This window comes from Ailuropoda melanoleuca, chromosome 7 (assembly GCF_002007445.2).
Source record: "Ailuropoda melanoleuca isolate Jingjing chromosome 7, ASM200744v2, whole genome shotgun sequence".
NCBI lineage: Eukaryota > Metazoa > Chordata > Mammalia > Carnivora > Ursidae > Ailuropoda > Ailuropoda melanoleuca.
In genome coordinates this window covers 83,180,483-83,207,570 of record NC_048224.1, presented here as the reverse complement: position 1 = coordinate 83,207,570, position 27,088 = coordinate 83,180,483, and the positions used below count along the sequence as shown (strand labels likewise).

The 27,088-nt window shown below is 33.9% G+C and overlaps 1 protein-coding gene across 3 annotated transcripts in view; it reads left to right on the top strand.

The window, feature by feature from the left end:
• FNDC3A (fibronectin type III domain containing 3A) overlaps window positions 1-27,088 on the top strand; it is a 174,853-nt gene that overhangs the window by 45,424 nt on the left and 102,341 nt on the right. For all 3 annotated transcript variants that reach the window (XM_002919108.4, XM_034665161.1, XM_019799544.2), the window contains one exon: window positions 14,982-15,057. In XM_002919108.4, the coding sequence (XP_002919154.1) occupies window positions 14,982-15,057 (76 nt within the window). The remainder of the gene's footprint in view (window positions 1-14,981; window positions 15,058-27,088) is intronic.

Genomic DNA, 27,088 nt, shown 5'->3' with positions numbered 1-27,088 from the left:
AAGAGCACCAGTAAAAGTAACTGCATAGGTGTACTCAAAAGTTAGTATAAATATATTTTTTTAATTTTTTTCATCTGATTCAAAACACATTTGTGATATATATATATATATATAATATGTGTGATATATATATATATATAATATGTATTATATATATAATTATATGATTGGCTTATATAAGGATATAAATAGTTAAAATAATATTACAAAGGAGGGGACAAAAAACTATAGAGGAGCAAAGTTTTTATATATAATTGAAATTGCAATTAATCTGGATTTGATTTTTATAAATTAAGAAGTTAATTGTAATCCCCAGGGCATCTACTAAGAAAATAAAAAAGAAAGAAATGTAGTAAAAGAAACAGTAAGAGAATTAAAATGGAGCACTAGGAATTTTTAACACACACACACAAAAGCAGTATAGACGAATTGGAGAACAAAAAAGACATAATTACATAGAGGACAAAGAGCAAAATGGCAGTTGTAAACTATACCTTATCAGAAATTCCATTAAATCTAAATGAATTAAACATGACAATGAAAAGACAGCAATTGACATAATGGATAAAAACCATGATCTGTGTGCTGTATCTACAAGGGACACTCTTTAAATCAAAAACACAAATAGGTTGAAATTTAAAAGATGGAAGAAGATATACAGCGTAAGCTGTAGCAAGGTAAATGGTTGTACTTGTATCAGACAAATAGACTTTTTTTTTTAAAGATTTTATTTATTTCTTTATTTGACAGAGAGCATGAGCAGGGGGAAGGACCCAAGGGGGAGGGAGAAGCAGGCTCCCTGCTCAGCAGGGAGCTCGATGCAGGGCTCGATCCCAGGACCCTGGGATCATGACCTGAGCTGAAGGCAGATGCTTAACCGACTGAGCCACCCAGGCACCCCAAATAGACTTTTTAAGACAAAAAATTACTAGAGACAAGGACATTTTATAATGCTAAAAGGGTCACTCTGTACCTAACAACTGAACCCTAAAATACCTGAATTGAAAATTGACAGAATTGAAGAGAGAAATAGACTTCAGACTTTCAATGATGAATAGAACAACTAGGCAAAAGATAAGTAAATAGAAGACTGGAACAACACTGTAAACCTACCAGTTCTAACAGACACCTGTAGAACACTCCATCCAACAGCAGAATCTATAATCTTCTCAAGTGCACGTGGATTTCTGTTCACAATGGATTATATGCTAGGCCATAAAACAAATATCAGTAAGTCTTAAAAGACAGAAATAATACAAAGTATATTCTCTAACCAAAATGGAATAAATTAGAAATCAATAACAGAATAGAATTGGGGAAATTAACAAATATATGGAAATTAAGCAATACATTCCTAAATAACCACTGAAAGAAATCACAAGGAAAATTAGAACATACTTTGGGATGAATGAAAACAAAAGAGCTGCCTACCAAAATTAATGGGATATAGCTAAAGCAGTGTTAAGATGGACATTTGTAGCTTTGAAAGCCTATGTTAACAAAAAAGAAAGATTTTGAATCAATAACCCAACCTTAAGAAACAAGGGGGAAAAAAGTAAACTAAACCGAAAGCAAGCAAAAGGAATTTTGTAAAGGTTAGCGTGGGAATAAATGAGATAGAGACTAGAAAAATAGAGAAAAATCAACACACCAAAAGTTAACTCTTTGAGAAGATCACAAAATTGCCAACCCTTTAGACAGACTGGAAAGAAAAAAAGACTCACTTTACTAAAATCAAGAATGAAAGCGGAGACATTACTACAGATCTTATAGGTACAAAAGGGATTATTAGGGAATACTGTGAACAATTATATGCCAACAAATAGATAACCTATCTGAACTAGACAAATACCTAGAAAGACACAACTACCAAACTGACTTAAGAAAAATACTAAAAATCTGAATAGAGCTATAGGAAGTAAAGAGATTGAATTTTATAACCAAAAAAAATTTCCACAAAGGAAAGCCCAGAGCCAGATGCCTCACTGATGAATACCACTAAATATTTAAAGGAGAATTAGCATCAACCTAAACCAGAGACATAAGAAAACTATAGATCAGTATTCCTCATGAATATAGACACAAGATCTCCAAGATACTAGCAAGCCAAACCCAGCAATGTATAGAATATATACCACAACTAAGTGGGTTTTATTCCAGGAATGCAAAATGGGTTCAGCATACATAAAGTGGTCAGTCTAATACATCAGTAATAGAAAAGGGGCAAAAACTACATGGTCATCTATTTGATAGACTCAGAAAAAGAATTTGACAAAATTCAAAACCTTTTATGATAAAAATAGTAAATTAGAAAAAGAAATTTCCTCAATCTCATAAAGGGCATCTATTAAAAAAAAAAAAAAGCAAACAGCTAACATATTTAACGGTGAAAGACTGAATGGTTTTTCCCTAAGATCAAGAATAAGACATGGATGTCCTGCTCTCACTACTACTTTTCAACATTATGCTGGAAATTCCAGCTAAAGCAAATAAGCAAGCAAAGGTATTAAAGGCATCCAGGTTGGAAAAAGAAAACTGTCTTTATTCTCAGGTGACATGATCTTGTAAAAAGAAAATCCTAAAATCCACTTAAAAATTATTAGAATTAATGAGTTCAGCAAGGTCGTAGGATACAAATTCATTATAGAGGAATCAGTCATATTTCTAAACTAACAATGACCAATCTGAAAATGAAATTAAGAAAACATTTCCTTTTCTAATAGTATCAAAAAGAATAAAATACATAGGAAGAAATTCAACAAAAGGTGTATAAGACTTGTACACTGAAAATTGCAGAGCACCATTGAAAGGAGGACTTAAATGGAAAGAAATCTCATGATCACAGAATATTGTTAAGGTTGTTAAGGTGGCAGTTAATATTGTTAAGATGGCAGCACTATCTAAATTGTCCAGATTCAACACATTCCTAGCACAATCCCAGCTGAGTATTTGTAGAAATTGACAAGTACATCCTGAAATTCATAGGGAAATACAAAGGACCCAGAATATCCAAACAGTCTTTAAAAAGAAGAATAAAGTTGGAGGACTCAACATTTTCTAATTTTAAAACTTGTTATAAAACCACAGTAATCAAGACAGTGTGGTACTGGCATAATGATAGATATATAGAGAGATCAGTGGAATAAAGAATTAAGAGTCCTGAAACAAACCCTTACATTTATGGTTACTTGACTTTCACAAGGATGCCTGATGATTCAATGGGAAAAGAATAGTCTTTTTAACAAATGGTGCTGAGATAACAGGATACCCACATGCAAAAGCATGAAGATGGATGTGTACCTCATACAGTATACAAAAATTAAACGTCTAAAATAAGCGCTGAAATTTAAAACTGTTAAACATAGGGGCATATCTTCATGATATTGAATTAGGCAGTAGTTTCCTAGATAGGATATTAACAACACAAATAAAAGAAAAAATGAAATATATTTCAACAATATTTAAAAATGTTTTATTTCAAGGGACCCTATCAAGAAACTGAAAAGACAACCCGTAAAATTTTGCAAATCCTATACCTATCTGAAAAGGGGCTCATATTCAGAATATATACAGAACTCTTAAAACTAAACAATAAAATGACAATCCAATTAAAAAGTGGACAAAGGTTTTAAATGGTAATTTCTTCAGAAAAATTATAGACGTGGCCATTAATTGTATGAAGAGTTGTGCAACATCATTGATCATTAGAGAAATGCAAATCAAAACCACAGTGAGATGAGCTATAGAATGGCTAGACTCAAAAAGTCAGATAATAACAAGTGTTGGCAAGGATGTGGAAAAATTGGAATCCTCATACACTGCTGTTGGGAATGTAAATTGGGAATCTACTTTGGAGAATAGTCTGGCAGTTACTCAATTAATCTTAGTTACTGTATGAGCAGCAGTTCTGTTCCTAGGTATATACTCAAGAGAAATGAAAACGTATGTCCATGTAAAAATTTAACATTATTCATAATAGCTGAAAGGTGGAAACAATCCAGATGTCCATCAACAAATGAATGGATAAATGTGATATATTCATACAATGGAATGTTATTTGGCCGTAAACTGGAATGAAGTACTTCAGTATATGCAGATACTTGGATGAACCTCAAAAGCTTTAGGCTAAGTGAAAGAAGCCTGTCATAAAAAGTCTATAATTTCTCCCAAACTGTGAAAATGTTTTAAAATTTACTTTGGTGATGGTTGTACAACTCTGTACTAGAAACCACTGAATTGTATCCCTTAAAGGGTAAATTTTGTGGTATATGGGTATCTCAAAAAATATTAAATATTTTTAAACCCATCTACATATTTTAGTTATGTGTTTATATAATGTAAATGTGATTGCTAGTAATCCGAAAGTAAATTATTATCTTTTGAAGTAAATTATTTCTATAAGACTGTTACCAATCTTTCTTTGATAAATCTGATAAATTTAGAGTCTATTTCAGAATTAAAGCATTGATAGATAAATCATTTCTAAGTGTATGTTAAATTATCTGCGTAGTGACACTACTTCCTTATATATTTATCTATACATATATTTATAAATTGTAAATAAACTGTTGTAAGACACTGGAAAGAAACATAACTGTTTTGCGAGAACTAATTGGCATACATCTTTAAAGAGTGTTCTCATTGTATTTTAATTAATTTGTTAATATTTTGAAATGACTATATTTTATACATATATACTTTTTATGTGAATAATGTATTGCTACATTCAAAATAACCTAATAGTATTTGTCATCCATGTAACATCGTCATCATAAAAACTTCTGAAATTTAGAATTACTTCAGCAACTTCTTTTGACTTGATCCTGTTATGCTGTAAAAATCTCACTTTAAAAACTTGAGTCAAGTTTGAGTTTTAATGGACATAATGAATTGATTTCAGTATATTGATGCAATTTATTTAAGAAAACGTGTTTTGTGAGGAGACTGTCAGCATTTAAGGTAAACTTTTAATTTTTAAACTTTATTTTGAAAACTGATTAGTTCATTTTCAGGTGTAGGCAGTTTACACTGGGAGTATTTACGTTAAAGGAATGTATGTTATTGTTCAAGTATTATCAGTTTGAATAATTTATTTATATTTTAAACTCAGTCCTAAAATGAATAAAATAAGTGATAAGTATGAAAATGCTTTGCTGAGAAGGTACAACACACAACTTTTGGCTAATGATGTTACAATTATCCCCTTGGGCAATCTTGATACTTTGGATTTACCGTATTTTCTTTTTTTAATAGTGTAATTGACACACAGTGTTGCACTAGTTTCAGATGTACCAACATAGTGATTCAACAACTCTTATTTGTTATACTACCTTGGACTTAGTTTGAATGCCAGTTTTTAAGGTAGTAGAATGATTAAAAATATATGGACATGCAAACCCAAATAATGACATCTGGAAATTTGAATTGACAGTGATAGTCTAATACTAATAAATTCATATACTCTTTCTTCAGAATTTTATTTTATTTAATATGGGGAAAATTTTAAATATGACCTTTTAATTAGAACTGGCTTTAGAAACTAAAGATTTAATTGTTTCCAACCTTCACATAATACGTTCAGTGGGATACTTGGCATACTTGTGCAAGTATGATCCTTTGTACTAGGATTGATAAGAAAATAATAAAGGACATATCTTCTTACAAGACATTCTGAAATAGGGGAAGATACAGATCATTAGTTGCATATGTATGCATGGAGATGTGTATGTGTGTATGCACGCACACCTATATATACACATATGTGCATACATTATCTATATATTTTTATGTATGGGACATAACCTCATTTTTTTACCATTGTCAGAGAATGAAGTATTCCACATAGTCTAGATGATTAATTAGGATTCTCTTTGTACTGGATTTAAAGGAAATACTTGTTATTTTTGAAGGTCTGCTGTATGTCAGGCACTGTGCTGGGAGTTTTACATAAAGTGTTTCTCTTAATACTGCAAAAGCACTGCATTTTAGAAAAGAAGGCACTAAGGGTCACAGAGTTTAAATAATTCACCTAAAAAACACATTTATTAAGTCATAAAGTAGGATTTGAATGTAGAATTGCCTCATTATAAAATCCGTATTTGTTTTCTGTCACAGTACCTTTATTTCTAAAAAGCTTTTAGAAAAATGAGCCTAAACAGAAAAAAAATTTAAGTATTTTCTAATTATCATATATTATACCCTGTACTCTTCTATCTTAGCACTGTAATTGCTGTGCTGTCTCATGGATTCATCCTTGTATCCCCAACTCCACAAACTAACATACTATTTGCTCATTAATTATTCACCAAATAAATGAATTAAGTGGGTGCATGGTTGACAGATCTCAGTTGTTTATATGGTGGTGTATTCTTAATTTTATGAGTTATTCTTAAAACCTAAATTCACATTCAGTAATTTGATAATTGTCCTTTTACTTCCAAACATTAGTCTATTTTTAGACTTTTGCGGAAGTATGTTACCTCAGCCAATGTATCTGCAGATTGGTAGGATCTAGGGAAATGTAGATAAAGCTTGATTCAAAGTTCTTATAATCAAGTCAATTTAATAACACTTTGTTGTGTAAGTAATTCAGACTTTTTTGTGAATTGATAGTATATTTAGCTGAAATGTATTTCTCAGCTTAATTTCCTAGGAAAGTCAGATAATGAATTCAAATTTAGACATAATAAGATTGAGGCGCCTGCAATTTATCAAGGCAAATAAATCCAGAAAGTAGTTTGAAAAGTAATGTTGGAGCTTGGCAAATCTAGCATGGTACTGTCTGACATGGTAGCCATTAACCACTAATTTAAATTAAACTAATTAAAAGTAAATAAGATTACAGATTCAGTCTATCATTTTCACTAGTCACATTTTAAATGCTCAAAAGCACTTGTATACGCACAAAGCACTTGTATACCCACATGTAGCTAGAAGCTATCCTTCCAGGTAGAGTATAGAACATTTCTGTCATTACAGAAAGTTTTATCAGCTAGCCCTGGTCTCAAAACCAGAGGAAAAGATTTAGGAGTTATTTAGAGATGGACAGTAGTTATTTCAGCAAACATTTGTTGAACTTCTGTAGCCTCTATAACTATAAAAATAAATGGATTGAAGTCTTATGAAGGACTCATGTAGTGGAGGTGACAACATGTAAGCAACCGAATACAATTATGTGCTAAGCATTATACTGAGAAGTTGTACAAATTGCTGAGGGCCTTATTACAGGAATAATTTAACTCTGCTTGGGCTTCAGTATCTTGAAGGAATAAGTAGAAGAATTTTTTGCTTCCAGACTTAAGTCCTGAAGCACAGAGGTTCAGCATAGGAAAATCTTAGCAGAAGTCAAGTCTGAATCAGATGTCATGCTAGAGTAAATAAATGCTTAGTATATAAGTCATAGACCAGGAAATGAGAAGGAAGCTATTGGCCGTGGAACACTGTATTAAAAGTAGTAGAGCAGGCTGAAGGGTGAGTACAACAAAATATAGAGAGGCAGGCAGGTCCCAGACCAATTCAGGAGAAGTCTCTTAAACATTGTGTTCTGGGTATATTATCTCTCTTATGTGTAAATTGATCAACTTCTAGGCTGGGGGCAAATCCTGAAGGTGACAGATCTACACTATTAATAATAATACTAAGAGGTACATATACAGTGCTTACAATAACAATAGCTAACATGTACAGATAGTGCTTACTGTATGCCATTAACTTTCTTAAGCACTTGACATATGTTAATTCACTTAGTCATCAAAACAACCCCATTAGTATTGAGTTACTTCGAAAGCCTTCAGTCATGGATTAAGGAATTACATTGCTAAAGGTACGTTAACTATTATTCAAGGGTACAAAGCACAGAGGATTTTCCCTTTTATTATTACTCTCAACCTTATTAAGTTGACACCCTTGAGCAAGCATAAAGAAGCAGTTGGATTAAAAAAAAAACAGGAAAAGGATTAGGCATTACAGAGAATTTTGCTCATGTATTTTCTGTAATCTGAGGGTTGCTGCTTTATGCTGAATTGTGTTTTCCTCAATCCATCCTGAAATTCCTATGTTCTAACCCCCAGTACTTCAGAATATGACTATATTTGGAGGTAGGGTCTTTAAAGAAGTAATTAAGCTAAAATGAGGTCATTAGGGCAGGCTTTCATCTGATAGAATTCTCCCTTTTACCAAAGTTCTTCTAATAAGAGGATATTAAGACAAATACACCTAGAGGGAGACTATGTGAAAAAACAGGAAGAATGTAGCCATCTGCAAGCCAAGGAGAGAGCCTTCAGAAGAAACCAACCCTGTTGACACCTTGAGCTTGAACTTCTAGTCTTTAGAACTATGAGAGAACAAATTTTGATTTGTTCCAAAGCACTTTCCCCCCTACCCAGTCTATGGTACTTTGTTATGGCAGCTAAGCAAACTAAGATGATAGCCAAGATAATACGCTCGTAAATATTGGAAGCACGAATACATGTTTTTGACTTTTGGGTTGATTTTTTCCTCTGTCTACTAAGCCCTCTACTGGGTTTCAGAAATAGAAACGTCACGTACTTTGTTCTCAGATCTGACTCAATATCAATCTTAATGTACAGTGAAGAGTGCAAGTTGGTGACCTTTGTAAATTAAACTATATCTGCAAGATTGATTCCATAGATAAACATTTTTCTCTTTATTTTTTTCAGTGATTATATTTGGTTTTGTAGATTATTTCATATGAAAATAAAGGTGAACATTTTTAGAAATTAATACATCCTTAAACATTTTATATTAGGTATATATTTTTCAAAATAATTTAAACTGTTAGAGTTTTAGAGAAACAAACTTTGAATGTACTTCCTAAATTCAGAAAGTTAGACGTTTAACTGCACAGAACAGATCACTTATAACACATTGGGAGTCTTTCTGTTTTTCCTTTTAGATATTATAGAATATTAGCACACCAACCTTACTTATTTTTTGCTTTTTTATGTTAGCTCTACACCTAACATGGGGCTTGAACTCATGACCCTGAGATCAAGAGTTGCATGCTCTACCACCAGAGCCAACCAGGTACCCCACCAAACCTTGTATCTTTTACTGAATCCTTTAGGTTTTAAAGTAGTGATACTTTCTGGAGTAATAAATAATAGCATAGTTTTCCTGAGGGCCATCTTAGCAATTTATGAGTAATTGCATTAGAAAGACTGATTATTTCCCTGGGATTCAAGCTAAGGGGAAAATCCCATATTCCTCACCCTTTGCAGACAGACCTAACTATCTGTACAGTATTTTGAAAAGTTCCCAGCGTGATGGTAAGTTGTCTTTCCTTTCATCTAGTCCACATCATTTTATCTCATACACTTAATTTGTGCTGTGGAGCCGGTGTAAGATAGCTTTTTTCTTATTCTTATTTTACAAGTAAAGAGCTTAGACTGACAGCAGTTAGGTAAAATTGAAACAGATGACGAAGGAGTTATGTATACATATCTTTCAAATGCAAAAGAATGTTTTCTGAGTTATATTTAGCAATGAAGTGATTAGTAACAGTTGAAAATTAAAATAGTAAAATATAATTTATACCTAGGTGTTTCTATTTTTAAAATATCACTAAGGGTGCCTGGTGGCTCAATTGGTTAAGTGGCTAACTTTTAATTTTGGCTTAGGTCATGATCTCAAGGTGGTGATATCAGACCTCCACATCAGGCTCCAGGCTCAGTGGGCAGTCTGCTTGAGATTCTCTCCCTCTCCCCCTCCCTCTGCCCCTACCCCATGCTTGCTTGCTCTCTCTCAAAAAAATAAATAAATCTTTAAAAATAAATAAATACAAATATCGCTCACTTACTGCTGTTTCCTTTAGAATATATACAGATGTTCTTAATAAGTATTTATTCCTGACATTTAAATAAGGTTTATTTATATAGACAAAGCATAAATAAATAAATTTTGGCACTTTTATTCATTATTTCAGATTCCAAGGTGGTACCTAAGTACTATATTTTTTATTATAAATGCTCATTTGAATTTGCTTCACTGTAAGTGGTTAATTGATGTAACAAGTAAATACACTGGGAGTTTACTATATAATAGAACAATTCGTTGAATGGTTTTTGTAAAATGAAGTAACTTTTTCAATAATAATAATCACCTCTTAATTTACTTTTTAAAAATAAACCTGGATTGGACTAAATGATATCTCTGGTCTCCTTCAGCTCCACCTTTTCCTGAGCTCTATGCTCTGTTTTTTTAGAGGTGTTCATGTCAGACTTGTGAGTCTCTAGTGTCTGTGCCCCTTTGTCCTTCTCTTTCCTTCTTCACTCCAGAGATGTCCATTCTTCTATTCTGGGTTTTTTTTTGAAATTTATTTCCTTCCCTTAGTAAGTAATTTTATATTGGATCCTTTATAATTTTATTGCTCTTCCATAACGTCTCCAAGCCTGTCTTTTCATCATCAAAGAATTTAAGGAACATGAAATTTTTATTATGTTCTTATAGATTTTTGTGGTTGTCATTAATGAATATACTAGGCATATTTAGACCTTTAATCAGTGACATTTTCATATCTTTTGTGTTATGTTTTAATATAACATTTTTGTAGAAATATTCCCACGTGTCATCATAGCCTACGTGTAAGAGTGATTTTAAAATATATATGGTATATGGCATTATCTACAGTCATTGTCAATAAATCTACCCTTTGGGTTAGGTATGTCAGCCAAAACATGTTTCAAGCATGTGTTTCTTGTTAAAGAAGCCATGTAAATATTAGTAGTACTGAATATTTAAGTTCAGAATACACTTAAAATGTTCACTATTGTACATGTCTCTGTTCAGAATACTGAAAATTGACCTATTGGTGAATATTCAGATAATTGCTTTTATCAACTGTCTGTTCAGCCACTGTTGACACTATTAACTCAAACCAGGCATTAGAAGTTCCTAGCATTTGCACTAAAGGATGATAAAGGAAAACTGGCTGGCTAATGTATCGTATCAGTAGAGTCTTGAACATGGCACCATATCTGTTATGAGGGATGTAATTAGAGGTGAAAGAAACTGATTAGGGAAGAGAAACATGTTTGAGTATATTTTACAAAGAGTGTAGTGAAACTGTCAGGACTGAACTCTTGATTTCTTAAAGGGGTTAGGGATTTAAGGACCGGCAGTGCATTTGAGATAAGTATAAACCTAAGAGCACAAACCATTTTGTTTCTGTGAAATTTGAAGATATTGAAGAATTCCATCGTTAAAGTCAAATAAAGTATTAGGTAATCATTTTATGATACTGTATTTGTAAAATTTGCTCTCTAGTATATCCCTTTGCAAATAGAGGCATCAATGATATGAATCAGGAAATGGTGGATAATTTACCAGGGTTTCTCACCTGTCACACTTGTGAGAGTTACTTTGTAAAATTTCCGTGGTCACTAAATTGTTAAGAAGCTGTGCTATTATGATTATGCAGTTCTGTGGCAATATTTTATCTCCGGTAGAATAACTGTCATTCATAGTTATTCTCTTCTTTCTCCTTATCACATTGTACTTTTGTTTATAATAAGTTTATGGAAAATTTACACCGTTGTGTGCAGATGAGTATAAAATGACGTAGGAATCCAGATGATAAGTGAGTTCTGCATTTTTAAGCTGGACAAAATCTTTTTGATTAGTTGCCAGAAACCTGTAAGTGTGCTTAGAATTCAGGCATGCACGTTTATTACAAAGAGTAGCCCTGATTTGATCTGTGATGTTAGCAACAGTGAAGTGATTTTCAACTGTGTGTGTGTGTGTGTGTGAATTTCTCCTAATCAGCCCGCATTTTTTTAAACTTAAAAATAATTTTCTTAATTGGCATTACTCAGTGGCATAACTTGAATCCTCTAACTTTCTTTCTTTGCAGTAACATGAAGGCAGATATTTTTGTCCATTTTTTTTTACTACTCTATACCCATTATCTAGAACAGAGCCTCACCTGTAATAAGACCTCAATAAATATTTGTCAAATGAATGAATGATTTCCACATAACCCCCAGTCCTCACTGTTTATTTAATTCATTAAACAGAAGTTTATTGAAAACCTATTATGAGCCAAGCTCTAGGGTATAGTATTTTGTAAGATAAGTCAAGATGTTGGCTTTCATGGGGCTTTTGTTCCAGTGGAATAGAAACTGCTCAGTAAAACACTAACCAAATAAGTGCACAAGATAATTTCAGATAGCGACAAGTGCTAGGTAAAAAATAAAATAGATCAATATGGTAGAAAGTATGTGAACATACCACAGAATTTGTTGGTTAGGGAAGGTTTCCCTGAAAATACGACATTTGAGATAATGGGGTAATAAGGACCTAGCCCCCTAAATAAAACCGATGTAGAGAGATAAGTTCTTAGATTTTATAAAATGCATTTTAAAGCCATCTACTTGCATAAAATCTCCCAAGGTTCAGGAATCTCCTTGGGGGAGAAAAATTCCATAGCCAGAAAAGGTGACTGACTACTTTTTTCTCTTTAATTTTTTTCTCTTGGTTATCCTTCACTCTGATTTCTGTTCAAGCTATTTTCTCACCCTCTAGTGTTTCTTGTGTTCTGATTCATTATTTCTGTTCTTATTTTTGGGTCGTTTTTTTTGTTGTTTTTGTTGTTGTTAATTTTCTTTTAAAGTTAGAGTTAACTCTGCCTTTTCTCACTTACTTGGACACTAATTTTCAGTCTTTTCTAAGTATTTATACATTACTGAAGCTTTTTAAAATTTGCAAATACGTTTTTAAATTTCTGATTCTAATTTAACTATACATAGAGGACATGCATAGTTTCCATTTATTTGTGTAGAGGACTTGATTTATGGTGTTCTCTATAGTCCATTCTTTTCATTTTCATGTCAATTCCATGTGTGCTTGAAAAGAATATGTGTTTTCTAATTGTTAGGTGCAATATTCTTTACATGGCCATTAAACCAAGATTATTGGTGGTGTTGTTAAGATCTTCCATATCCTTGATGATTGTTGTCTACTTGTTCTGTTAATCACTGAGAAAGGTATTAAAATAAACCACCAAAATAGTGGGTTTGACGTTTTCTCTCTGTAACTTTTTTTTTAAGATTTTATTAGAGAGAGAGAGAGAGAGAGATCACAAGTGGGGGGAGGGGCAAAGGAAGAGGGGGAAGCAGACTTCACACTAAGTGAGTAGCCAGATGTGGGGCTCCGTCCCGGGACCCCGAGATCTCAACCTGAGCCACCCAGGCACCCCTCTCTAACATTTTTAAATCTAATTTTATTTTCTCTCTTTTTGATATGCAAGCTTAATCCATTTATATTTATTTTATTAATATATTTGGATTATTTCTAACTATTTTGTTTTCCATTAACCTTACTTCTTACCTACTTTGCTTGAAGTGAGGGTCTTTCAGTCTTTGCCTGAAGTATTAACCAAGGAGGTGAAAGATCTCTACCCTGAAAACTACAAAGCATAGATGAAAAAAACTGAAGAAGACACAAATAAATGGAAAGGTATCCCATGTTCATGGATTGGAAGAATTAGTGTTGTTAAAATATCCATACTACCTAAAGCCATCTTAAGATTCAGTGCAGTCCCTATCATTCCAATGGCATTTTTTACAGAAGTAGAAAAAACACTTTGAAAATGTATAAGGAACTGCAAAAGACCCCTGAATACCCAAAGCAATCCTGAAAAAGAATAACAAAGTGGAAGGCATCACACTTCCTGATTTCAAGGTATATTATAAAGCTATAGTAATCAAAGCAGTATGGTTCTGGCACAAAAAAAGAAACAGAGACCAGTGGAAGAGAATCAAGAGCCCAGAAGTAAACCCATGCATGTATGTGGTCAGCTAACATTTGACAAAGGAGGCAAGAACACCCAATGCAGAAAAGACAGTCTCTTCAATAAATGGTGCTGGGAAAATTGAATATTACATGTAAAAGAATGAAACTAGACCCCCCCCCACCTTAAACACCGCTCAAAAAAATTAACGAAATGAATTAAAGGAGAAAACTACATACAAATCGCTCATTTCAGTGTTGTTTATAATAATGGAAAAATTGAAAGCTACCTGAATTCTTTATATTAAGAGAATGGTTAAGTAGTTTATGGTATGGTCATTTGAGGAAGTACTTTGAGTGATTAATAGCATGGAAAAGTCTTTTCTTTAAATATTAAACTTCAAAAGATACCAAATTGGAGCCCTTTTATATAAATTTATTTAAGGGGGAAAATTAAGCCTATGCATAGGGAACAAGACTAAGAAATTTATCAAAATACTAATGGTGTTTATTGTAAGATAGAAGGACTTCAGATTTTTTTTCCAGCTTTTTGTTTTTCGGATGTCATAAAAAATCTATATAATGAAAACTACTTAAAAAGGTGGGATTAATTTTATGTATTCCCAGATATAACTGGGATGCTCATCTGAAGCTCTTCTTATCAATTTATACTTTATCTTTTTCTTTTTTTTGAGATTTTTATTTATTTATTTGACAGACAGAGAGCACAAGCAGGGGGAGCAGCAGAGGGAGAAGCAGGCTCCCTGCCAAGCAAGGAGCCCAATGTGGGGCTTGATCCCAGGACTCTGGGATCATGATCTGAGCCAAAGGCAGACACTTAACCGACTGAGCCACCTAGACACCCCAATACTTTATCTTTAAAAAAATGAAATACTTAGCAGCTAATGAACTAAGCATAGATCTGCCAAATATTCTGTTTGATTCCATCTTTGTTTCAAGTGAAGTTTATTAACTTTCCAATAAAAATGTGACACTGTATTTTTTTATTCCCTTACTTTTGGCCTAAGTCTGACCTCCAGAAAAGTGAAGTAATACTTTTTTAACAAATGTGTAAAATGTGTAATCCTATTTTCCTTCCCATTTTCATAAGGTTAAATAGCTGACATCTGTTCTAGCAACATTTAGCATTTTGTTATACTGAATTACCCTATTTTGATTGTTGTTATTTACTCTATTATTTTTTTTGTTTTAATACTTCTTTCTCTCATTTTAAGGTCATTCTGGTACAAGTTAACCCAGGGGAAGCATTTACAATAAGAAGAGAAGATGGACAGTTTCAGTGCATTACAGGTAAGAATGATAATTTGTTATCCTTTGAGATGACAAAAATTTATGGTACATAAAAGTTTACATGCTTATGGTTTCTTCTTTTTCTCACTGTCAACGCCACACCAACACACAAACTCTGAATACCTTATGATTTAATTATTCCAGTAGCATTCTCATTAGTCTCTTTTCCCTGGTTTTGTGATTAATCTTATATTCATTCCCCTTCTCAAATATCTTCAGTGAATCCAGTTCAGGTTCCTTGGTCTTTTAAAAAAATAATTGCATCTTCTAGTCTTGCTTTCACTTTCCCTTTAATATTGTGTTCTTTTATCTTACTAAGTTGGCTTATTCACTATCTTCTTGAACCTGTCTTGTACTTTCTGTACTATTCTTATCTATAATCTGCCTTTATCTCCACCATACCTAGCCTATCCAAATCCTACCAATGCTTCAAGACTCAGTTCAGATCTTATCTGTAAAAAAATTTTTGTAAAGTCACTAGCCACACCCCCACCACATTTATGACAAACAAAAATATTTCCAGATATTATCGTATGTCACTGGGGGGTGGGGCAAAAGAACCCACAGTTGAGAACCACCACCCTATGTAAAGAGAAAAGCAATAAAAAGATCGCTGACTTTGGTATTAGAGAACCTGGGTTTAAATCCCAACTCTGCTTACTAGTTAGATAAAACTTTTGCATGTTATTTGACCTCTATCAGATAACATTTCTCATCATAAAATTCCCTTCCTTATAAATAATATTAGGCCTCTTAGGATGATTGTGAGGGTTAAGTAATATGAGTGTAAAGCACTCTAAACCCCATCTAGCACATACAAGGCACTCAGTAAATTGTGTTGATGGATGTTGTGGTGTTGTTTAATTGGAAGTGACCTTTATGTCTTGTGAAACTCCTAACTAATTATTGTGCCATTCGTTTAACAAGTAACTACGTACTTTCTTGTAATATTTGTTCTAGTTATATTTTTTAAGTCATTTAAATTTTGTATGTTTAACTTGAAATGTTTATTCAGTCTCTCCAACTAGGTCCTAAGCACTTTGAGGGCAAATACCATTTCTTACATTTCTTTGTATCCCCTTCAGTTCTTGGCCTTCCACATACTGGATACCTAATTAATATTTGTTGCTTTAATTTGAAAAGAGCATGTTAAGTAGGGTGACCATATGCTTTCTCATCCAAACTGATACTTCTGAAAGTGAAAGAGGACCCTAGCAACTACTCCAAGACAATTGTTATCAGCCAAGATTGTCCCAGGTAAACCAGGATTTATGATACCCCCCCATCTCACTGGGACAATCTAGTCTATTTAATCAAAGAAGAAATAGACCTTACTCCTTCCAGAGAGGTAATTAGCTCAGTAATTAAAGTTAAAACTCTTAGCCTGCCATCCAAATCTTAGATAACCTTCTATTCTCTAAGTCAATTTAAATCTGTGTCAGTTAAGGTAACTTCACACACAAATAGAAAGTGTCCTTAAAAGAAACCAGGTAGTAGAATTTATATGCAATATAGTAAACTTTGCCTGTCTTTACTTGCCAATCAGGTTTTATAAAATAATTACATTTTTATACTGCCTAGCTCTTAGAATGTAAGTTTCTAATGGACCACACATCTTAGGTTTATTTGTACATCTCTTCAAATTGTTTTCAATAAATATTCTTTATGATGGAAGCATTTTAACTAGTATAACATTGGTCTTTTCAAACATATCTGGGAATGAGTATCCTTATTACTATTACAGTGTGATAAAATACAAAATCATTAGTTGCATTTGGATAACCAGACTTTGAATTTTAAATAACTTCTATTTTCAAAGTTAATTTGTAACTATAATTTGTGAATCTTCTCCCTTATGAAATCAGTTAAACTGATTTTTACGTGCTAATTACCCCTTCAGTCAGGATTTAAAAAAAAGACTTTATGAATTTATAATGTGCCTGTTGTTCTAACAGTCTCTTAATAGTAGGAACTGACTACCATGTGAAGATATTTTTAGGTAGGGACACATTTCTCTGCTTCTGTAGGAAAGGGAGACTCCTCTCTGAATGACAGAGAAGAGTAGAGACTTTGTTTTAAAATTACTGGGCAGAGTTTTTAAAAACACAGGATAAGATAAGGGGAACCTGAGAGAAGGTACAAAGCTCTCTCCTTTTTATGTTTTTGTTTTTTAAAATTAAAAGATGGGATGAAGGTGGAAGGAGTAGTAGTGAACAAGGGACTGGGGTGAAGTTTTTGTAAGACCAGTGTGCCCTCACTCCAAGCAAGAGAAGACAGGATGAGAAAATAATGACTCCTGGAACTCATCTTCTCCTTTTCTTCCCCTCTGCTATCACTAGTTTCTGTTATGTGGCAGACATCTTCCTGAACTAGTTCTAGAGCTAGGTAAAAGGTAAGAGTAGAAATAGAAGCGGAGGCAAGAGATAGCAAAGAGAGAACGTCTTAAGGGAGGAAAATCATATGCCAGTGAAGCTCAGAGTAAAATAGGATCCTTGCCTCTAAGGCTGTCAAGTTAGGAAAACTTTCCTCTTCACAGCCACTAGACCAATAAAAGAAAACCTCAGTAATAAAACCTGAAAACTGAGATAAATCCAGTGTAAATTAGTAAACGTTTGAATTAAAGACTGTTCTTTTTAAAGTAGTTTTATTATCTGTCAAGAATTTATGAATCAAAAACTAAGTTAACAGAAATCACAGGGAGCTTTAGAGATCTAGATGATCCCTTTATTTTATTGCAAGTTTATAATTTGTGACTTATAGCTAGTTATGGTCAGAGCTCCGTATAACACTTGATTTCTACTATAGCATACTTCTTGGAGAGACAAATTTTTAATGTTTTTTTTTTCTTGAATTTACTAAGTGTCTCCTGAGGTATACTCGGCTGGCTGTTGGGGATTCAAAGAAAACTAAGACATACTTCCTGGCATTCAAGAACACAGAGTAGTAGGGAAGAAAGGGGGGAAATTAACAATTGTATTACAGTATAAAAAGAGATATGCACAGGGTGTTGTGGAAGCATAGGAGGGTTACCGTCATGCAGAGTGATATGTCAGGAAGAAAATCTGTCAAGTAGAAAGTGATAATGTGACCTGTCTTTAAGGACAATAGCAAATGACAAAAGGGTCTCAAGCATTTTAGACAGAGGAAACAGTGTACAAAAGCAACAGAAGGAAAGAATAGCTTGACTTTTCTGAGTAACTGCAAAGAGATAAAATTGCTAAAAAAGGTGTATAAAGGAGATACAGATGGAGATGAATCTGAAAATGTAGACAGATCTTGAAATGGCTTGACTGCCATACTAAGAACTTTAACTTTATTGCAAAAGTGAGGAAGAACCATTGAAGGAGATTATGCCAGAGAGTTAACATCTAGTTTACAGTTTGGAAAGATTTGCGATGTCTTTATGATGTACTATTTGCTGGCTAACTGAACATAATTTTAAAAATTAATTAAAAATTTAAAAAAATATTGGTGATGTTTTCCTTCCAATAAAAATGGAACAAATACTCTTCTAAATGCAGTGCTGAGATTCTCTCTCTACCTTCCACACCTAAAGAAAAAAGAAAGAAAGAAATGGTTAGGAGCCAGAAACAGGACTTTTCAATATTTGTTTTTCAAAATATGTTTCATATGTATAATGAAAAGAATATACTTTGTTCATTGAATTTGATCTTTTTTTTATTGTTCCATGCAATTTTTTCTGAGTCTTATCCAGGATCTAATGTCTGTCTTCCTTTACTCTTTACCTTATTTCATGTCCTTTTAGATCCTACATCACTCTTAAATATCTAAATGTATAGCTCCCTGCCTTTTACAGCTTTCTACTTGCCATTCTCCTCATTGGTTAGGTTTATTTATACTGCATGATTCTGACTCATACCTCATTTTTGCCATCCTAAGCTTCAGCACAAACACATTATTTCTTTTGAAATCAGAGTATGATCTTGAATCTGTCTTTTTTTCTATTAAAAGGTATTTTGACACTGTTCTAACAATTTGATATTTTTATGTGTTCTTCGTGAAGTGCTTTAATATCATTTCAACAGATTGTTTTGTGTGATGATAGATATTATGAAAATTAATTCATCCTTGCCTGGTAATTATATATAGGAAAGTAAAAATATATTGAATGAGTAAATCTTCAGGTTTAGTATTAATAAATCTTTGTAATGTGCTAAAAACTGCCCTTCTTAGTTTTGTTTTGTGGGGAATCATGAAGAATAGAGAATTAGGCAAGGTTTCTGAATTTGGGTTTCTGGGAAGGTCTTGGAAGTATATTTCATAGAGAGTATATGGTAAACTCTTTAAAATTCCTGTTGTAGAGCTGGCTTTTAATGGTCATAAATTAGTACTTATCCGTCAGACATCATCTGTTCTCTAAAGTGTTTGCAGAAAAGGTCTTTTTTTCAGTTTCTCTCCTCTCCTACTTCTGGATGTCCATACAGAAATAAATGAGGGCAGAAATTACATGTTTTTAGCTCTGGTGCCTAGCATAGCACTCAGCACAAAGAGAATGTTTAATTAAGTTGAATGAGGAAGAGAAAAAACTAATGTTTCTTGACAATTTTCTACGTGCCAAGCAAATGGAATAAAGACACACAGTTTTCTCTAAAAACACTCCTTCCTGAAAGGCAGGTATGGCTCACTTTTCTTTTTCTTTGATGACTCCTCAAAAAGAATAAATAGGACTAAAGAATAAGAACTTATTAATTAAATATCTAGTGGCTTTGCATTGTTATGGAACTTCTACTTTGGTGTGATTCCATGCTACTATATGCAAAAGAAAATTTTGAAAAAGCAAAAAGAATATACAGACCAGCTATGCCTAAATAGCTTTTATGTGCCCTGGCCCCTTCAAATTATATATTTTAGGAAGATAAGCAACGATATTGATGACTGTTTAATTTATTAACCTAATAGGAGAGTAGTTAAGCACATGGTACCTGGCTTTGAGTTCCAGCTCTATCATGTAATATTACATCAGTCAGGTTATAATAAACAATTTAGTGATTATTTTTACATCCTGTCTTATACTTGTTTGTGTAAATAGGGTGTGTGTGTATGTGTGTGTGTCCATCGTGTAGAATTTGGGACATAATTAATCATAGAGATTATTATACTATGCATTTTTGGACATACTGTTTATATCTGTGCAATCATAGATCCCAAGACCTGCGTCAGACATATAACCCCAGACTCAAAGCTAAGCTTCAGAAACAATGCCCCCAAACCATGCTATAAAACCTGTGTGATTAGGAAGGCATCATCAATGCCAAGATTGTACCTGTGCCCTTTCTTCACTAAGAACTCCGTATTACCTGTTTACAGCATAGATGCCCGTTTTGTAACAGGAATCTTGCACTACCCACCTTCAGTGGTCTTTACTTTGCACCGAGGTGACTCCTCCAACATACAAAGGGGTTTCATATTCTGTGCACCAAAACAAATGACAGTATCCACTACAGTGCAAAAAAGGAAGACAACTTTATGAATAGAACTTACTGTTTTAGTAGAACTAGAGCTAAATATGAGTCACATATTGAATCTCGTTTGCAAAAGTAAAAACAAATGAAATCTTAGACTACAAAAACAAAAAATATAAGTTCAAAATAGATAGCATATTACTCTGGTTAGACGGTATTCTTTTAACATATTTGAGAGAAGTATTGACAGATTGAACCTGGGAGGGTAACAGGAGAGCATGGAGTCAAGAAATTATTTTTGTAAAAGACTATAAAAATACTTGAAGGATGTTTAACCTAGAAGAGAGCTGTGACTTGAAGACATTGTTCTCTGCACCTTTAGAGGGCAAAATTTAGACTAACAGGTAAGAGTTGCAGGGAAGCAAATTTTGACAGGGAAGAACTGTCAAACCATTATGGCTCTATAAAAATGGAGTCATTGCGTTATTATACCTGAGTCCCATCGTTGTATGTGTTCATGCACTGGTTGAGAGGTATTATGAAAGTAATTATTGCATAGAAAAGAAGAACAATTTGGTTAACTCCAATATTTATTCTAACTAAAGATTCTTTGATTCTAAAATTACCTGTTAATTAACTGAGATCTCTTTAGTTAATCCTGGGAATGAATACACTGACTGAGAGTCTTCAGTTTAACAAGTCTGTCTGTGCATGGGCATATTTCATAAAGTAGTTGAGCTAATGAATGGCTATTGCTCAAAACAGACCTATGAACAGGATGCCAACCAGTTAATTTATTAATCTTCATTCCTAATGAAATAAACACTTGAAAGAGACACTCATTAACCTTCTGAATTTATAGGGGAAGGAGCAATGATGCTGTCTTTGTCTCGGTACATAAAACCTTATTTAACTCAAGTTCAGGGATCATTAGCTTCCCTCTATTTAGTTTCCTTAATGATAGAAATTGTCTCTTTTTCATCTCTGATAATGCCTTTAAGTTAGTAGGCATGCTGTCAGTATTTATTGAAATTAACTGCTAAAATATATTTAAGTATATTGGTATACTCATTTGCCTTGCTAACTACTACATTGTAAAAATATACTTCTATACTTAGGAGTATTTTAGTGCATCAGAGTCTTCAATATGAACACCAGTTAAGATTGTAGAGTAACAAAGACATGTCAAATATGTAAATAGTGAATCCAAGATAATGCCGGGAATCTGATCATTTGACCATCCTGGATTTCTGCATATTTTCTTATGATCTGATTCCTATATATAGAAAAAGTGTCAAGGTGAATTCAAGTTTGTTGAGAGGTATTAATCTTTGCTTTCTCGTATCTCACCTTACACAGGGAAGCCAATAACTTAACAGTCTCAGTGTGTTGATTCTGAGCCCTTTCACCTACTATAGTTAGTATGTGACATCAAGCTCCACCTCCAAGTCCTGCTGTTTTCCTTTTTGCTTCCAAGAAGCTGTGAGCAGCTTCTCAACAGTTACTGATATTTTCTCACCATTGTTGCTGCTGATGCTGCTTTCCGTTCTGCATGGAAAACCCCAGTGGGGATTTATTTGACTCTTGTTTCTTTTACTATCACCTCATTGAAGAAGTGATTAGCACTGTTGCTCCTGGGGCAGTTATTATTGACACTTTTATTCCCTTTTTTCTTCTCTTCATGTTGCTGCTATTCATCACTGCTTTTCTATTTTCACCTTGTCTCCTCGTGCCCCTCATTCTGACTCTTCCTGCCATTATAGGGGTTTTTGAAGTTAAGGGAAGGTTAGTCCCAACCAGTAAGTACCACTTTGTCCTTCTCTGTGTTTTCTGGGATCGTGGTGAGTATAACCATGTCTGTCGTCCTTGCAGTTAGTCTGCTCTTTCATATTTGTGATCTCCTTTGCAGAGCAAGTCTCCTGAACTGAGGAGGTTTGAGGTCCTTAATAAATACAGTGCTTTATTAAATACTTATAAGCCCTGTATCCCATTAATCCCAACTCTGTTACCTAAGAGTCAGTTCTCTGCCCTCCAAAAGTTGGAGTGCCTGGCTTTGTTCTTCTTTGTGTTCTTGTCTGAATCCCTTATGCCCATCAGATCTAATCAAAGCCCAAAACCCATCTCAGAATGTCTTTATGGGGAGAGGGAGGAGGAAGATGGAGTTGTCATGCAAGTAGGACTCCTAGTTGATTTGCTGTGATATGCTGGAATACCGAAGACATGTATGCAAACTATATCTCAGCCCCCATGACTCTTGTTAGATGTCAGGGGTTTGATATTAAAAATACCTCTGAAATTTATTAGAAGTTAAATGTCTGTTGTTTTAGATATCCTGGTACAGTTACTATTATTAGCAGCATGAAATACTGTACCTGTAACTTTTCTTCCTAAATTCAATAGAACTTTAAAGAAATAACAAGGTATGTGAGTGAATTAATGGTGCATTGTAAAAGGCACAGGTCTGGGAGTAAGTCAACCTGGCTTCTAGAAACATTGGGTGGGAGTTATAGGAAAACAGATTTAGCTCAGTATGAGGAAGAACTCTATAATAAACAGAACTGTCAAAAAGGCTCAGGAGTGATCAGTTCCCATCCATCTTAGGTGGTAATGCATATGCTGGCTCTTCACTTGATGGTGCTATTAGGAGGTTTAATTTCTTTTGAGTGGGTGGTTGGAGTTGATGCCTTTTAAGGTTCTTCCCAAGTCTAAAATTTTATGAATTCTATAGCTTTGGGTAGATTACTTAAATTCTGGTCGTTATTTTGCACATATGGGAAATGAGGGTGGGCAAGTGCAAATTTGATTCAATAAGTTTCCGTCAGCTCTCAAGTTTTAGGTGTTTTTAACTCTGCTAGTATGCTATATTTTAAATATATTTTAATAATAAGGAGGTCAGTATTCTAAGAGTATTTTTATAAGACCACTGATAATCTTTGGCCTGCTGACTTTCCATCACTACAAATCTGACTGAACTTAACCAAGTTCTTTAGGTTCTACATAAATTATAAATAACACAAGTAGAAACCACATGTATTAGATTCTTTCTTTTTTAAGATTTTATTTATTTATTTATTTATGAAAGAGAGCTCACAGACGGAGAGGGGGAGGGAGAAGCAGACTCTCTGCTGAGAGGGAGCCCAATGCAGGGCTCGATCCTAAGACCCTGAGACTATGACCTGAGCTGAAGGTAGATGTTTAACCGACTGAGCCACCCAGGTGCCCCCCGGATGTGGTAGATTCTTATTCCCAGTAGGCATTATTTTGCAGTTCAGCAAACTAAACCATGAAAAAGTTAGGTCCTTTATATATTACTTAGAAAATCTTAACCATCCTTAGAAAATGCTCTAAAGCATAGGTGACTATTTTTCATACTGGTGGAATAGCACATTATCATATTAAAGACTTTGCCCTGTATAATTCCTCCCCCAAGATAAAAAAAATCCGTTCTAGTAGAGAGGCTTAAAATACTAGTTTTTTTTGTTTGTTTGGGGGGTTTTTTTGTTTTTTGTTTTGTTTTTTAAAGATTAGATTTATTTATTCGACAGAGATAGAGACAGCCAGCGAGAGAGGGAACACAAGCAGGAGGAGTGGGAGAGGAAGAAGCAGGCTCATAGCAGAGGAGCCTGATGTGGGGCTCGATCCCATAACACCGGGATCACACCCTGAGCCGAAGGCAGACGCTTAACCTCTGTGCCACCCAGGCGCCTCTTAAAATACTAGTTTTGAAACATTAATGAGTCTTGTTTGTAAAAATGATTCATGACAGATCATCCATTCATAAATTCAGCCCATTTTAGGTTAAGTGAATGATTATGACTCATCCTGAGTACATTGTGTAATAATCCCAGGTTGTTCCTCAAACTTTTTGAGAGAAACCTCATAGGACTTAGTTAAGAGAAAATTGCAACATTTATGCCAAAAAGGAAAATATAGGCAAATTCAGTTGTCTTCAATTCTTTAAAATGTTCCTAAGGAATAAATATCACCAGTTTAGTGAGTTCTGTTAAAATAAGTGACAAAAATCTTGATTAAAAAATTTTTAATGAGTCATGACAAAAGGAAATTAAGACCCAGAAATACAAATAGCTTGTATTAACTTTTCAGTAAGTGTTTATAAACCTGTTGCATTCTGATACTTTTTATATTGTTTAGTGACTAAAATGGATCTATCAGGATCTATACCTTCTCTGAACTGGTCTCACAAAATGGTATTTTATTAAATACACAGAAATATGGATGTAAAATTTTTATTTTGGGTGCGTTCTCTCTCCTTTAAATGACCCTGGTTTTCCTTTTAGGAAAGAAGCCACTTATTAAAGGTAGATTATGAGGTGGAAAATTAGGAACGTAAGAAAACAGATTGCCTTATGATGGAAAGTATGGAAAGATTAGATAATTTTAAAGGCAAGAATCAAAAATGAATTTGGATGCTTTAAATAATTAGAGTCAGAAGTAGAAGAAGAGCTAAAGGATCATTAAGCAGATTTTAAACTCTTAAGAATGACATATCTAGAACTTTGTTTAGTGTGATTTTTAAAGCTGTCTTTTAATATATAAATGGCTGTAAAATTAGTATGCTAAGTAAAAGAAAATGATAACATGCTTTCATGAGGGAGAGGTTGGCTGGTTTTTTAAATTAAATGACCATTTATGTGGTCAGTTGTTTTTGTTTAAAAGTAGTTATTACATTCTAGGTAATAGAAAATTAGAAATAATGTGCTTTCCATAGAAGAAAAATTTTGCTGTCTGTTCTTAATATCCCAAATACTTGCTTCTCCCTAGATCATAACACGATTGGATTTTTATTAGAATCAAATTTTCATTGGCCTTCGATTAGAATTAGCATCATTACTTGTTTGCTTAGGTTAAGGTTAGCCTAGCAAACATACTGTCTTTACTGAACATTTTGATTTCTTTAATATCTTAACAATTTTAACTTTTAATATCTGAAACAAGGAAATGTGTAGTTATAATCAAGTCTTTTCTGGCACTGTGTAGGCATTCAGTAAATACTTATTAATTGAGTAAATATCCTCAGTAGATAATTAAGTGCAACATATAGGTAATCTCTTTATTTTTTTGTACTATGCATATTTTTCCCTGAAATACTTTTTTAAAATCCCGTTTCATCATGAAATGGCTTGAAAACTGAGGCCAAAAGAATTGTGTTTGGGCTGTAATGATTTTATTTAGCTTTGTACACCTCAGTGTGACTTCAGAATTCTCATAGCATGGGAAAATAATCCAGAACAGGGAGTAACCATGGAGATTGTAAAATACTACTACCTCTAGAGAATTACTGTGTCACACACTTTTGTGAAGGTCACCAGCGACCTCTGTATTGCCGATATGAGTGGGCTTGGGTCTCATCAAACTTAACCTCTCCCTCAGGATTTGACACAGTATATTATTCCCTCCTTCTTGGAACACTCTTCTCTTGACTTTTCCTTTTATAGTTTACATATTCGGATTTTTCTACTATTTCCCTGGCAACTCCTCCTCATTCTTTTTTTGATATACATTAAGATACGAGTTCAAAATTATGTAGCATATAAGTGAAATAAGCCAGTCACAAAAGGACAAGTACTGTATAATTCCTATTAGTCAGATTCATAGAGACAATAAGTAGAATGGTAATTACTAGGGGACCAGGGGGGAGATGAGGAGTTACTGTTTAATGGATACAGAGTTTCAGTTTTGAAAGATAACAAGAGTTCTGGAGATGGATGGTGGTAATTATTTTTTTTCCCAGTGGTGATGGCTATTCTTAATGCCCCTAAGCTGTGCACTTGAAAATAGTTAATTTTATCTATATTTTAGCCACAAATTTCAAAAAATAAATGTTAAAAATCTATTTTCATTTTTACCAAAAAATGAAAAAATGTGTAGAAGATACCTGAAGGTAGAGTTTAAAATGATGTGGTAGGCAGAATTCTAAGATGGCCCTTAGGATCAGTGCCCCCTATTGTACACACTGTATGTAATCCCTGGGACCATGAATATGATGAATTTTACTTCCATAATTAGGTTATAGTATACAGTGCAGTTGACTTTCAAGAAAAGAGAGATGGGGGCGCCTGGGTGGCACAGCGGTTAAGCGTCTGCCTTCGGCTCAGGGCGTGATCCCGGCATTATGGGATCAAGCCCCACATCAGGCTCCTCTGCTATGAGCCTGCTTCTTCCTCTCCCACTCCCCCTGCTTGTGTTCCCTGTCTCGCTGGCTGTCTGTACCTCTGTCGAAAAAATAAATAAAATCTTTAAAAAAAAAAGAGATCTGGGCTGAACCTCACCTAATCATGTGAGCCCTTAAAAAGGGACTGGGCTCATCTAGAAGTAAGAGATTTGGGAAAGGGTCATGAAGCAAGGAATGTGGGTAGCCTCAGCCCGAGAGTGGCTTCTAGCTGACAGCCAGCGATGAAATGAGGGTCTTAGTCCTACAGCCACAAGAATCTAATTCTGCCACAACCACAGGAGTTTGGAAGAGGACTCCAACCTCCAGATGAGAACACACCCTAGTCAACACTTCGATTTTCACCTTGTGAATCCTGAGCAGAGAACCCAGTCACACTATGCCCAGACTTCTGAACTACAGAACTGTGAACTAATAA